The sequence below is a fragment of the Rhinoraja longicauda genome, chromosome 22 (genome assembly GCF_053455715.1).
Source record: "Rhinoraja longicauda isolate Sanriku21f chromosome 22, sRhiLon1.1, whole genome shotgun sequence".
Taxonomy (NCBI): Eukaryota; Metazoa; Chordata; class Chondrichthyes; order Rajiformes; family Arhynchobatidae; genus Rhinoraja; species Rhinoraja longicauda.
In genome coordinates, this window is record NC_135974.1 from 8,125,228 (window position 1) to 8,139,839 (window position 14,612).

A 14,612-nucleotide genomic window follows, 5' to 3' on the forward strand; every position below is an offset into this window, starting at 1 on the left:
TTGCAAATTATTTAGTTGAGAATTGTGTTTGTTCATTAAATCAACAAGTCATATGTACTGTTGAAATTATGTTGCACTTGCACATAAGTTGTTCCCTCTTTTGGGGACCACAAATATAGGAAACTATCTTTTTGGGGTTAAAGATACTTAATTCAATAAAAATGTTTAGGTCACTAATATTAAAAAGTCTTTAGATACCTAAATAATTCCATTAATATTGAACTATGTTAGGTTTTGCAATTTCATGGCTTTATACTCCGTAAGATATGCACGTAAATTTAAAAAAAGTTAAGTTCTATCCAGCTTACTTTTATAAGATGTACTGTTTAGTTTAGTTTAGAGATACAGCGTGAAAACAGGCCCTTCAGCCCACCAAGTCCACACTGACCCGTACACCAGTTCCACACTACACAGCTTACAGTTTAACCAAAGCCAATTAACCTACAAACCTGTACGTCTTTGGAATCCAATTTCTTTGGAAACCGGATCACCCGGAGAAAACCCATGCAGTCACAGGGAGTACGTTTGAACTCTCTACAGACAGCACTAGTAGTCAGGATTGAACCTGGGTCTCTGGTGCTGTTGAGGCAGCCACTGTGCCAATCTTACAGGTATAAACCATTTCCAATTTTAGCACCCTCCATTGACACCCAAATGATTGGTGTATTTTGTTTGTTTGGGTACATTTAACTTTAAAGCACTTCCAATCCCTTCTAAGTTTACCTGCTGATAACAATGCAAATTATGATTGAATTAGTTACCTTTTTGCCATTTGTTGACAGCGTTGAATTGAATTCTGTGCATCCAGCATGACAAGGTGAGTAATACATTAAATTATCTGCTCCACAAACTGGATTGTACAATTCCATTAAGCAGTTACAATCAGCGTTGCAACTTGCAGTCACATTGATTGCCCCATCATAAACACTGTTAAATAAAAATGCCGCCACATTAATTAGTCACTTTTTCTAGTTTACCACATCACTAAAGTATTAAAGGCTGGAAATCAAACAAGTAACTAATTTATACTTTTCCATATTCAATCTTTTAAAATAGTTTCATTGCACTACTTTAATTTTGTACGGGGAAAAAAATCGCGATGATGACATTGCATCCATTCAACAAATGTTATCCTGTAAACGTTAAATCCACAAAATAGCTACAAGAGATTCTTCTGCTCAGCCACAGAAGACTACCAGTTGCTATTTGTTCAGTTAAACCATTAGGAAGTTTATTTCTATGAAACTAATCATAGAGTGAAAAATATGTGGTGTGTGCATCTATCTATCTTCTATCTATCTATCTATCTATCTATCTATCTATCTATCTATCTATCTATCTATCTATCTATCTATCTATCTATCTATCTATCTATCTATCTATCTATCTATCTATCTATCTTCTATCTATCTATCTATCTATCTATCTATCTATCTATCTATCTATCTATCTATCTATCTATCTATCTATCTATCTATCTATCTATCTATCTATCTATCTATCTATATCTTCTATATACTACTAAAACTCAGATCTTGTGTTATATATATATATAACACTGATGTCGGCTGAATACGGCAATTCCGGCAAAACGGTGAACCGTAGCGATTTTTGTACCGCCTTAATCAGCATGCGGTTCGCTGCTGGAAAATGATATTTTTATTTAATTCGGACGCATATTTTTTAAGTTACAGAGGTTTAAAAGTGCTGCCCCCCCTGATTTATCGAAGTTTTGACAGAAGGGGGGCGCTGCGGTGCGGATTGTGATGTCACAATGCCCCTGTGAGATGGACTCGAGCTGACCCCCCTTCCCCCCCCCAGCGGTATTCAGCGTGTGACGTCACAATGCCCCTGTGCTACATTGTTGCGAAGAGCTGTCAAGTCAAGTCCATTTTATTTGTATAGCACATTTAAAAACAACCCACGTTGACCAAAGTGCTGTACATCTGATTAGGTACTAAGGAAAAAATGAAACATACAGTGGCACGCAAACAGTTCACAGCGCCTCCTCAATGAGCCTCAAACGCTAGGGAGTAGAAATAGGTTTTGAGCCTGGACTTAAAGGAGTCGATGGAGGGGGCAGTTCTGATGGGGAGAGGGATGCTCTTTCCACCCTCCCCCTCTCTCCCTCCCCCCTCCCCCCTTTCCCCCCTCCCCCCCTTTCCGCCCTCCCCTTCCACCCTCCCCTACCCTCCCCCCTCCCTCCCCCTTCCCTCCCCCCACTCCCCTTCCCCCTTCCCCCTCCCCTCCTCCCTCCACACCTCCCTCCTCCCCCCCTCCCCCTTCCCTCCCTCCCCTTCTCCCGGTTACAATGTAAACCCTACGAGGACGGGCACAATGGGGAAAGAGGGGTACTGGGAAAAGGGGAGGTCCCCCTCCCTCCGCCCTTCCCCTCCCCCCTCCCTCCCCCTCCCTCCCTCCCCCTCTCTCCCTCCCCCCTTCCCCCCCTCCCCTTCCCCCCCTCCCCTCCCCTACCCCCTCCCTCTCCCTCCCCTCCTCCCTCCACACCTCTCTCTCTCCCCCTTCCCTCCCTCCCCTCCTCCCGGTTACAATGGAAACCCTACGAGGACGGGCCCAACGGGCACACTTGAGATGGGTGCTACAGTGAGAACCACTATGTGACCGCGAATGTTTCAAAACAAGCACTTAAAAAGCACTTATCTCTTTTTAAAGTATATTTTTTTATTGCAAGTCACTTAACATACACAGATCAGCATTGGGCCCATATGCTCGTGGGCCACCGGGGCAAGTGTTTCGAAAAAAGCACTGAGAGTGTGTATGGGGAGAGAGAGAATGGGGGGGGGGTCTGTGAATGGGGACTGGGGACAACAGGGGTCGTTGCGGAGGGGGCTTGGTGGTGGGGGAAAGAGGGGTACTGGGAAAAGGGGAGGTCCCACTTCCCCCATCAACCCCTTCCTCCCCCCTCCTTCCCACCTCCATCCCCACTCCCTCCCCCCCCTCCCTCCCCCCTCAATCCCAACCTCCATCACCACTCAGCCCCTAACTCCCCCCCTCCCTCCTTCCCTCCATCCCACCCTCCCCCACTCCCTCCCCCCTCCCTCCACCATTCCATCCCTCTCCCCCTCCCCCCTCCTTCCACCATCCCTCCACCCCTCCCGGTTACAATGGAAACCCTACAGGGACGGGCCCAACGGGGAAAGAGGGGTACTGGGAAAAGGGGAGATCCCCCTCCCTCCCCCCTTCCCCCTCCCTCCCCCCTACCCCCCCTCCCCTCTCCCCCTCCCTCCCCCTACCCCTTCACTCCCCCCTTCCCCCCTCCCCTCCCTCCCTCCCCCCTCCTCCCTCCCTCCCCCTTCCCTCCCTCCCCTCCTCCCGGTTACAATGGAAACCCTACGAGGACGGGCCCAACGGGGAAAGAGGGGTACTGGGAAAAGGGGAGATCCCCCTCCCTCCCTCCCCCCTCACTCCCCCTTACCTCCCCCCTACCCCCCTCCCTCCCCTCTCCCTCCCTCCTCCCCCCTTCCCCCCCTCCCCTCCCCCTCCCCTCCCCTCCTCCCTCCACACCTCCCTCCTCCCTCCCTCCCCCTCCCCTCCCTCCCCTCCTCCCGGTTACAATGGAAACCCTACGAGCACGGGCCCAATGGGGAAAGAGGGGTACTGGGAAAAGGGGAGGTCCCCCCTCCCTCCCCCCTCACTCCCTTCTCCCTCCCCCCTCCCTCCCCCTCCCCTTCCCCCCTCCCTCCCCCCCTCCCCTCCCTCCCCCTCCCCCCTACCCCCTTCCCTCCCCTCTCCTCTCCCTCCCTCCCTTCCCCCCTCCCCTCCCCCCCTCCCTCCCCCTCCCCTCCCCCCTCCACACCTCCCTACTCCCTCCCTCCCCCTTCCCTACCCCCACTCCCCTCCCGGTTACAATGGAAACCCTACGAGGACGGGCCCAACGGGCACACTTGTTCTAGTATACTATTAAAACTCAGATCTTGTGTAAATTTTTGAGAATGACCTGAACCGTACGTAACATCGATTGCGGAAAAAAGGCGGACCGTAGCGCGACGGTTTTCGCACCGCCTCAATCGCCAATCTCGCGCTCGCTCGGCCGTGATATTTTCATTTACTTCGGTCGCGTGATTTTTAAGTTACAGAGGTTTTAAAGCGCTGCCCCCCCCCTTTTCAGGGGGGCGCTGCAGTGCAGATTTGGTCTTCAGCTTGTGACGGCTACATTATTTCGAACATTGTTTCATAAGTTTCCAGGATTGTTTTAAAGTGCTGTTTTTTGTTATTGCAAGTCAAGTCAAGTCAAGTCAAGTCTGGTCTTCAGCTTGTGACGGCTACATTGTTTCGAACATTGTTTCGAAAGTTCCCAGGATTGTTTTAAAGTGCTGTTTTTTGTTATTGCAAGTCAAGTCAAGTCAAGTCAAGTCAAGTCAAGTCAATTATATTTGTATAGCACATTTAAAAACAACCCACGTTGACCAAAGTGCTGCACATCTGATTAGGAAAAAAAAAAGAAGGAACTTATAGTGGTCACTTGACATACACAGATCAGGAGGACGGGCCCAACGGGTAAGAGTGGGGCTGGGGGAGGAGAGAATGGGGGGTGTGGGGACGGGCCCAACGGGCCCGCTTTGAACGGGCACACTTGTTCTAGTATACTATTAAAACTCAGATCTTGTGTAAATTTTTGGGAATGACCTGAACCGTACGTAACATCGATTGCGGAAAAAAGGCGAACCGTAGCGCGACGGTTTTCGCACCGCCTCAATCGCCAATCTCGCGCTCGCTCGGCCGTGATATTTTCACTTAATTTGGTCGCGTGATTTTTAAGTTACAGAGGTTTTAAAGCGCTGCCCCCCCCCCTTTTCAGGGGGGCGCTGCAGTGCAGATTTGGTCTTCAGCTTGTGACGGCTACATTGTTTCCAACATTGTTTCGAAAAGTTTCCAGGATTGTTTTAAAGTGCTGTTTTTTGTTATTGCAAGTCAAGTCAAGTCAAGTCAAGTCAAGTCAATTATATTTGTATAGCACATTTAAAAACAACCCACGTTGACCAAAGTGCTGCACATCTGATTAGGAAATATAGTGGTCACTTGACATACACAGATCAGGAGAACGGGCCCAACGGGTAAGAGTGGGGCTGGGGGAGGAGAGAATGGGGGGTGTGGGGTCGGGCCCAACGGGCCCGCTTTGAACGGGCACACTTGTTCTAGTATATACTATTAAAACTCAGATTTGTTTATATATTTTTTGGGGGTTTGACCTGAATATACCGTATATTTATACGTAACAGCGATTGCAGCAAAACGGCAGACCGTAGCACGACGGTTTTCGCACCGCCTCAATCGCCAATCTCGCGCTCGCTCGGCCGTGATATTTTCATTTAATTTGGTCGCGTGTTTTTTAAGTTACAGAGGTTTTAAAGCGCTGCCCCCCCCCTTTTTCAGGGGGGCGCTGCGGTGCAGATTTAGTTTTCAGCTTGTGGCTTGTGACGGCTACATTTGTTTCGAAAGTTTCCAGAAAAGGATTTAGTTTTCAGATTGTGACGGCTACATTGTTTCGAAAAGCTTCCAAGTAGTCTTTTTTGTTATTGCAAGTCAAGTCAAGTCAAGTCAAGTCAGTTTTATTTGTATAGCACATTTAAAAACAACCCACGTTGACCAAAGTGCTGCACATCTGATTAGGAAAAAAAAAAAAAAGAAGGCTATAGTGGTCACTTGACATACACAGATCAGGAGGACGGGCCCAACGGGCACACTTGGAGAGTAAGAGTGGGGCTGGGGGAGGAGAGAATGGGGGGTGTGGGGACGGGCCCAACGGGCCCTCTTTTCTAGTATATATAATAATAAAACTCTGCGTTCGTATGTATGTGTGTATGTACGGAAGATTCCGAAGTTTAACTTACAAACCCTACTCCTCCAAGACGGTACACCAAAGCGCTACGATTTTTGTACCGCCGTATTCACCATTAACCTGGGCAACTATTGTAAGTACTTTCGTTCAAATTGAAGCTACCTTTTTAAAGCTAGAGAGATATTAAAGTTTAAATTTTCATTTCTAACCCTTTTCTTCAAGGGGCTACATTTGTTTCCAAAAGTTTCCAGAAAAGGATTTAGTTTTCAGCTTGTGACGGCTACATTGTTTCGAAAAGCTTCCAAGAAGTCTTTTTTGTTATTGCAAGTCAAGTCAAGTCAAGTCAGTTTTATTTGTATAGCACATTTAAAAACAACCCACGTTGACCAAAGTGCTGCACATCTGATTAGGAAAAAATAAAAAAACATCTGATTAGGAAAAAAAAAAAAAAAAGAAGGCTATAGTGGTCACTTGACATACACAGATCAGGAGGACGGGCCCAACGGGCACACTTGGAGAGTAAGAGTGGGGCTGGGGGAGGAGACAATGGGGGGTGTGGGGACGGGCCCAACGGGCCCTCTTTTCTAGTCTATATACTAAAACTCTTGTTTGTTTGTTTGTTTCTGAACTACAGCCAAAATGGTACATGATAGTAATAATAATAATAATAATAATAATAATGCATTACATTTATATAGCGCTTTTCTAGAAACCCAAAGACGCTTTACATATTAGATCTGACATAAAGATAAATAAATAAACGAACAGAAAAGGATGAATAAGGTGGAGCGGCGGTCAATGATTGAAGGCGGTGTTGAACAAGTGAGACTTCAGTGATGTTTTAAATGTGGTGAGTGAGGAGGAGTCTCTGACGGTTTGGGGTAGTGAGTTCCAGAGGGTGGGAGCAGCGATGGAGAAAGCCTTGTCCAATTTTAGTGGAACAATTTTAGGCCCACCTTACTCACCGTCGTCCCTTTGGTGCTAATGGAAGAAGTTTCATTGAAATCGGTGTTATATTTTTAAAGTTATTCACATTTTAAAGTTTAAATCTATCTCCTAGGGAGGGAGGTGGGGGGAGGGAGGGAGATGGTAGGAGGGTGGACAAGGGGGGGTTGAGGTGGAAAGGGAAGTGGGGGGGATGGGGGAAGGGTGGGGAGGGAGGGGGGTAGGAGGGGGGTTGAGGGGATGGAGTGGGGGAGGGGAAGGGAGGGGGAGGAGGGAGGGAGGGGAGGGGAGGAGGGAGGGAGGGGAGGGGAGGGGGGAGGGGGCAAGGGGTGGAGGAGAGTGTGCTGCACCAATGCAGGAAAGGTTTGGGCTCAACGGGTCCATTTGGTCTAGTAAGAAATAAAGTGAATGGTGGATGAAGCAGAGAACAAATGCCCATTGCCAGGACATTCCCATGAACATGCAAATAATGCTATTTTATCAGGATAAAGCAATTGTGCTTCTGCAGGGCTCCTACATATTGGAATCTTAACTCCAGATCTCTGGTTGTTACATGAACCTTGTTCATCATTGATTATAATAGTTAATCTATTGATCGCAATTAAGATAGGTTTATTACAATTGTAGCGTAAAACTAAATTTGAAAAGTGACTCTGTGCTCATTACCTGCCGTTGAATGTTGAAGTGACCCCAACCACAGCCATGTTGGGGCAGTTAATGCTGACAATGAAAATAGCCAACAGGCTCAAGAATGTACAAATAATACAAATCTTGATGATTCCCGCACAACGGAGTTTTAATTTGTTCACGATGAATCCGCCAAGAAATGTGCCACCTCCTCCCGCTGGAACTACAATGTACCCTGGAATTGAGGAAAGAATAAAGCTGTAGAGTCAATAAGGGATAAGGAAATTAATTTGAGGAACACCTTTTGCAATGTAGTGAATCACTTTGCAACAAATTAAATGCGTTTTGTATGTGCAACCACTTTTGAAATGTTTACCACTTTCTCGTAAACACAGGGGTGATATATCAACCAGATAATCAGTACTTTTAGTAATGGTTGCAGGTGAATAAATATTGGCCAGAACACAAGAGAACTTTTCAGATTTTATTCATTACAGATACAGCGTGGAAACAGGTCCTTCGGCCCACCGAGCCCGCGCCGACCAGCGATCACCCTGTACACCAACACTATGCTACACTATCCTACGTATTAGGGACAATTTTGCCAAAGCCAATTTACCTACAAACCTGTACATCTTTGGAGGACGGGAGGAAACCAGAGCTCCCAGAGAAAACCCATGGGGTCACAGAGAGAAGGTACAAGCTCCGTACAGACAGCACCCATAGTCAGGATCGAACCTAAGTCTCTGGTGCTTTACAGCAGCAACTCTACCGCTGCAATACTATGCCGCTGCTTTTTAATTGGATAATTTATAAATTGAAGAAATTATAAAACCTTTATGAATATCAGGATTCATGCTAATTCTACAGAACTGCACTTAAGTGCAAACAAAGATGCAATTTTGATTAGTAATCTGTAATGATACCCAACATGATAATAAAATTGCTTTATTGGAGATTGGGGAACAACTTTTAATGAGCTGTGTAAACTGCAATTTCTTATAAAACCTCTCAAATAGCAGGATGGGGACTTTCACAAGCATTCCATCTTCGGAGTTGGTTAGGAACCCATAACTCTTCTGAGTCAGAGCAGACAGTGTAGTTTTCATTAAGTCAGAATTGATAATGTACTTGCTCCTGGCTTTTGACCATTGAGTCATTGGCATGAGGAATAAAACTCATCATTGCTAAAGAAAAAAAAATCATTCTAATCTCAGTTGGTTTACCAACATTTTAGTCAAACAGACCTGAGCATCTCAGAGCAAAGAGATTTAGTACTCAAGTACACCACTAGACTTTGTCTTTGAATTAACTTCTAAGGCTATCAATTACACCAAGACAGACGGAAAAAGGTGGAGTAAATTAGCGAGCCAGACACCATCGTTGGAGAAAAGGAATAGGTGACGTTTTAGGTCGAGACCCTTCTTCAGACTTATGGTTATGAATTCTTCATAATTCTTCAGTTATGATACAGGGGATTTCACTTTCAAACCCAAGTCATTATTAATACTATAAATCAGTTTGGGATTTGTAGGAGAATTCTGCTAAATTTGAGTTAAGCCAATTTAGAACATTTAGAACATTTTTAAATTGCTCATCTGAGACCCAATGCACAACATCGAGAAGGAACAATACAAGTTAGAGCTTGAATGTTTAGGATGAGTTCAGGTTCATGAGCAGTGGAAGTTTTAGTTTTAGTTTTAGAGATACAACGCGGAAACAGGCCCTTCGGCCCACCGAGTCCACACCGACCAGCGATCCCCACACGTTAACACTATCCTGCACGTACTAGGGACAATTTGCACAAACACCAAGCCAATTAACCTACATACCTGTACGTCTTTGGAGTGTGGGAGGAATTTCTACAAAGTAGGCATACTGATAGGAGATTTTACAGCAGAGCAGTTAAATGGAGACACAATAACCTGCAGATGTGGAATCTTGCATAGCAGACAAAGTGTTGGAGTAACTCAGTGGACCAGGTAGCATCTCTGGAGGACATGGATAGGTGACGTTTCAGGTGGGAACTGTGCTTTCTACTGGTCTCTGATGCTGGTGTGTGGTTAACCCTCCCCACCATTACCATTTGCTGCTCATGAAGTCAAGTCAAGTCAAGTCAATTTTATTTGTATAGCACATTTAAAATCAACCCACGTTGACCAAAGTGCTGTACATCTGATTAGGTCAATCTCCACTCAGAAACTATTTGTCAACACGTTTAAGAAGCAATTAGACAGGTACATGGATAGGATAGATTTAGAAGGATATGGGCCAAACGCAGGCAAGTGGGACTAGTGTAGATGGGACATGCCGGTTGGTGTGGGCAAGTTGTGCTGAAGGGCCTGTTATCCACACTGTACGACTCTATAACACTCACTGTAAATTGACTAACCAGGGACTCGTCCCGGAACATCACCTATTCCTTTTCTCCAGAGATGCTGTCTGACCCACTGGGTTACTCCAGTAATTTGTGTCTATCTTCGGTTTAAACCAGCATCTGCAGTTCCTTCCTACACAATTGACTAACCAGACTGGTTCAAGGGAATGAAACAAAATTCTTTGCCTCCTTGGAATCAACAAATGCCTTTTATGCAAAGTGAGACCAACAGTTCGGCTTGTGGGATTTGCTTCTTACCAAATAGGGTTGCACCTTGAGAAGCACTCAGGCCAAACTGGGATTCAAGGAACTTGGGTCCAAACGTGGACATGCCGGCTATGAGAGTGGCCTCAGTTGCTCCCGACAGGCAGAGAAAGATGAAAGTTGGATTCCTCAGCAACAGCATTGCAGACCTGCGATTAAAAAAATGCTTGGTCATTCACGTGGGTTTTGATGTGTTTGACAGTCAAATTTCCTTATTAATTCTTTTCATGCTCTTTTTTCACTCAGTGGAAGGTGTGATAGTGTAATATTTATATTACTAAACTACGAACCATTCAGAGATCAGGGTTCAATTCACTCCACGGCTGCTGTGAGATTCCCTCAAGTTCCCATCTTAAATTTCTCTGCCTCCTCTTCTTTCCTCCTTCAAGAACTTCCTTAAACTCTACCTTTGAGCAGGTTGTTACTTTCCCCCCTCTGGCCTGGTATCAATTGTCTGAATGCCTTCCAATAAACTCCTCTGTAATCCTTCTATGCCAAAGAGACTAAGATATCTCTGCTTCGTACATAATTTTCAGCCTCTGGCATTCTTTGTTCTCTTACATATCAGTGCAAATAACTCTCATTGATTCATAAAATGTCGTCTAAAATGTTGTTGTCAGTCTTTGACACACAGATGCGTGCTATTGCTTCAAGGAATAATATGTGTTCACTTAGAAAAGCAGCTGAAGTGGAATCAACTGTGACTGCTGGTGGGAAACACATGTGCCACACGCCCAGATACTACTCACCATCCGATGCCTCGAGCTTTTTGAATTATAGAAGAAACTCATTCAAGATGCGAGATCGTAATGACTTCCACTAGCGAATGCATATGGAGTTGTCATTGCGATGTTTTGCAGCACACTAGGCCCAAGGTGTATGTTAAAGGTCAGCACTTGCATATAGTGTGTGTGGTGAGACACTGGAGGAGGGGCTGTTATCATCTACTGGTGGGGGGCAAGGGGGGGGGGGGGGGGGGAAGGCTCAGACAAGTAATAAATGGAGGGACATAGGTCAGACTTAGGATCAGAGTGAAGGGGGGGGGGGGGGGAGGGAGACAGGAGTTGGTCATGGTCTGTTTGCAACTTGGATGCTATACATCTTAGGGCCGCACAGTGGCATGGTTGATAGAGCTGCTCTCTCAAAGTGCCAGAGAGCTGTGTTCGACCCTGACTTTGGGTGCTGTATGTGTGGAATTTGTACTTTCTCCCTGCGAGGTTGTGGGTTTCCTCTGGGTGCACTAGTTTCCTCCCACATTCCAAACACATGCAGGTTTGTAGGTTACTAGGCCTCTGTAAAATGCCCCTAGTGTGTTGGGAGTGGATATAAAAAGGGATAACGGAACTATTGTGAGCAGTTGATCGATGGCGTGAACTCAATGGGCCAAAGGGCCTGTTTCCATGCTGTAATGTCTGCTGTAAGACCCTGTTGAATGAATATACGTCCGACATCTTGTAAGAAGCTTTTCATAATCGCCCACCAGGAAGATTCTAGAAAAACACCTGACCTCAGTCATGAGGCAAAAGCACATTTGCCAGCTTCTGCTTTTGGCCTCCAGGGGGCACTGGCATTTATATTACATATACATCACATCTCCCCCTTCCCTTTACTTATACATCACATCTCCCCCTTCAACGTTGGGGTCAAAACTAATAACTTGAAGCTTCAATCAATTTAATGTGGATGAAACACCACAAATAACACAATGCTCTTCAGACTACAAAACTATCAAATTATTGCCCAACAATTTTACATTACAAGCCGTGCCGGGGTTTTTTGACAATCGGCCACTTCTCGTGCAAGTCGTATTTCCAACCCGTTCTGTGTCGTATTTATGTTGTATGCGAGTGTGGCTTGGCACGCTTTGAGCCGGTTCCCCCACCTCAGGACCTTGTGATGCGGCCTGTGATAGTTCTCTTGAATCTGGGAGACTAGTTCCTTCTAGGAGAGGGGCTCCTCTGTCTGGTTGACTCTCCGTCTCGTCGGGGTCGCAAATCCCTGCCTCGGCCCTGTGGCCGACCGGCGCTGCCCCGCTTCACGTAATCAACAGTGTCTTCAGTGTCGATGGCGGTCGGGGCAATCTGCTTCATGTGTTCGGCTGATGCCTCAGCGATCATACACATGTCACTGCATTTTTTCAGTGTTAAATCATCGCATTGTAGTAGTTTCTCCCGGAGAGGCTGGCTGGTGATGCCGCAGACGATTCTGTCTCGCAGCAACGAGGGGATCATTAGCTAAGGACTTCACTGCAGTCAGGTAGCTGGAGAAGGTCTCCCCTCGCCGCTGATCACGTGTATTAAAGATTTATCTTGAGACGGTTAAGTTCTTCTTTGGTCCACAGTATGTCTGAAACTTATTCTTCAGCGGTTGTATTTTGTCACATTCCTCCTGGGCAAACTGAAAGGTCTCATAAATCTGCTTAACGGCCGGCCGTTCAATGTGGAGGAACGTTGCACACCGAATCTTATCTGTTCTGTTGCCGTCTTGTACAGCTGGAATGCCCTTATCCAGTCCTTATAATTCTTGGCCAAGTTCCCTTGCATGGAGAGTGGCAAGTCCCGGTGGCTTGAGTCCAGACATTCTTTTCTTTAGTTTCTTTTTTCTTCTGACACCATGTAATGTCCGCTGTAAGACCCTGTTGTGACTAGCACAATGAATATACGTCCGACATCTTGTAAGAAGCTTTTAATAATCCCCCACCAGGAAACTTCTAGAAAAACACCTGACCTCAGTCACGAGGCAAAAGCACATTTGCCAGCTTCTGCTTTTGGCCTCCAGGGGGCACTGGCATTTATATTACATATACATCACATCTTTCAATTCAACTTAATTCTATTTAATGACTCAGTGCCTTTGGACATAGAAACATAGTCATGCAGCACAGAGACGGGGCCCTTTGGCCCACCATATCCATTCTAACCATTAAATATTGATCTATAGTAATCCCGTTTAACAGAACTTGTTCTGCAGCCTACAATGCCTTGGTGATTCAAATGCCCATCCAGATACATTAGAAATGTTGTGAGAATATCTACTTCACTCACCTTCTCAGGCAGTGAGTTCCAGATTGAAATCACCCTCTGGGTGAAAACAATTCTTCCTCAGATTCCTCATTAAACCTCTTACACCTCATCTTGAACTTATCCCCTCTGACATCTCTGCCATAGGGAAAATATTTTACTATCCACCCTCTCTATGAATCTTATAATTTACTATACCCCTTATCAGGTCTTCCATCAGCCCATCCTACTCCAAGGAAAGCAAGCCCAGCCTATCCATTCTGCCCTCATAACTGAAATCTTCCATCCCAGGCAAAATCTTGGTAAATCTCCTCTGCACCCTCTCCATTGTAATCAAATTCCTTCCTTTGGTGTAGTTATCAAAACTGCACACAATATTCCAGCTGTGACCCAACCAAGTTTTACTTGACCTCCCTGCTATGCCCCAGCTAATGAATGCAAGTATCTCAAATGCTTTTTCCATCTGTGCTACCACCTTCAGGGTTTTAGAAACATAGAAAATAGGTGCAGGAGTAGGCCGTTCGGCCCTTCAGCTAGCACCGCCATTCAATGTGATCATCGCTGATCATCCAAAATCAGTACCATGTTCATGCTTTTTCCCCATATCCCTTGATTCCATTAGCCCCAAGAGCTATAATCTAACTCTCTCCTGAATATATCCAGTGAACTGGCCTCCACTGCCTTCAATGGCAGAGAATTCCACAGATTCGCAACTCTCTGGCTGAAAAAGTTTTTCCTCATCTCAGTCCTAAATGGCCTACCCCTTATTCTTAAACTGTGACCCCTGGTTCTGGACTCCCCCAACATCGGGAACATTTTTCCTGCATCTAGCCTGTCCAATCGCTTATAATTTTATATGTTTCTATAAGATCCCCTCTTGTCCTTCTAAATTCCAGTTAAAATTAGCCTAGTCGATCCATTCTTTCATCATATGTCAGTCCCGCCATCCCGGGAATTAACTTGTCGAACCTATGCTGCACTCCCTCAATAGCAAGAATGTCCTTCCTCAAATTAGAAGACCTAAACTGGGATTTGGGATTTGTACATCAGGACCCCTTTGTTTCATCAATACTCCCGAGGCTCTTCAATTCACGATAAATGTCTTACCCTTATTAGATTCCCAAAAATGCATCACCTCACACTTAGCAGAATTAAATTCCATCTTCCATTGGTCTGCCCTATTTACCAACCAATCAATATTGGGGGACCTCATTGAAACTTACCAAATAGTGAAAGGCCTGGACAGGGTGAATGTGGAGAGGATGTTTCCACTTGTGGAAGGGCCTAGATCCAGAGGGCATGGCCTCAGAATAAAAGGATGTATATTTAGAAAGGAGATGAGGAATTTCTTTAGTCGGAGGATGGTGAGTCGGTGGAATTCATTGCTACAGACGGCTGTGGAGGCCAAGTTGTTGGTTATTTTTAAGGCGGAGATTGACAGATACTTGGTTGGTAAGGGTGTCAATGGTTATGGGGAGAGTAAAACATGGGGTGGAGAGCAAAATATAAATTAGCCATGATGAATGGCGGAGTTGACTCGACGGGCCGAATGGCCTACTTCTGCTCCCATGACTTATGA

General features: G+C 45.7%; 2 protein-coding genes across 4 annotated transcripts in view; both read right to left on the reverse strand.

Moving 5' to 3' along the window:
* LOC144604376 (cytochrome c oxidase subunit 4 isoform 1, mitochondrial-like) overlaps positions 1-14,612 on the reverse strand; it is a 420,358-nt gene that overhangs the window by 366,252 nt on the left and 39,494 nt on the right. The window lies entirely within an intron of this gene.
* Positions 1-14,612, reverse strand: part of slco4a1 (solute carrier organic anion transporter family, member 4A1) — a 159,404-nt gene that overhangs the window by 14,492 nt on the left and 130,300 nt on the right. For all 3 annotated transcript variants that reach the window (XM_078418691.1, XM_078418693.1, XM_078418690.1), the window contains 3 exons: positions 10,008-10,162; positions 7,412-7,607; positions 762-927 (listed from right to left, as the gene is read on the reverse strand). In XM_078418691.1, coding sequence (XP_078274817.1) covers positions 762-927; positions 7,412-7,607; positions 10,008-10,162 — 517 coding nt within the window. The remainder of the gene's footprint in view (positions 1-761; positions 928-7,411; positions 7,608-10,007; positions 10,163-14,612) is intronic.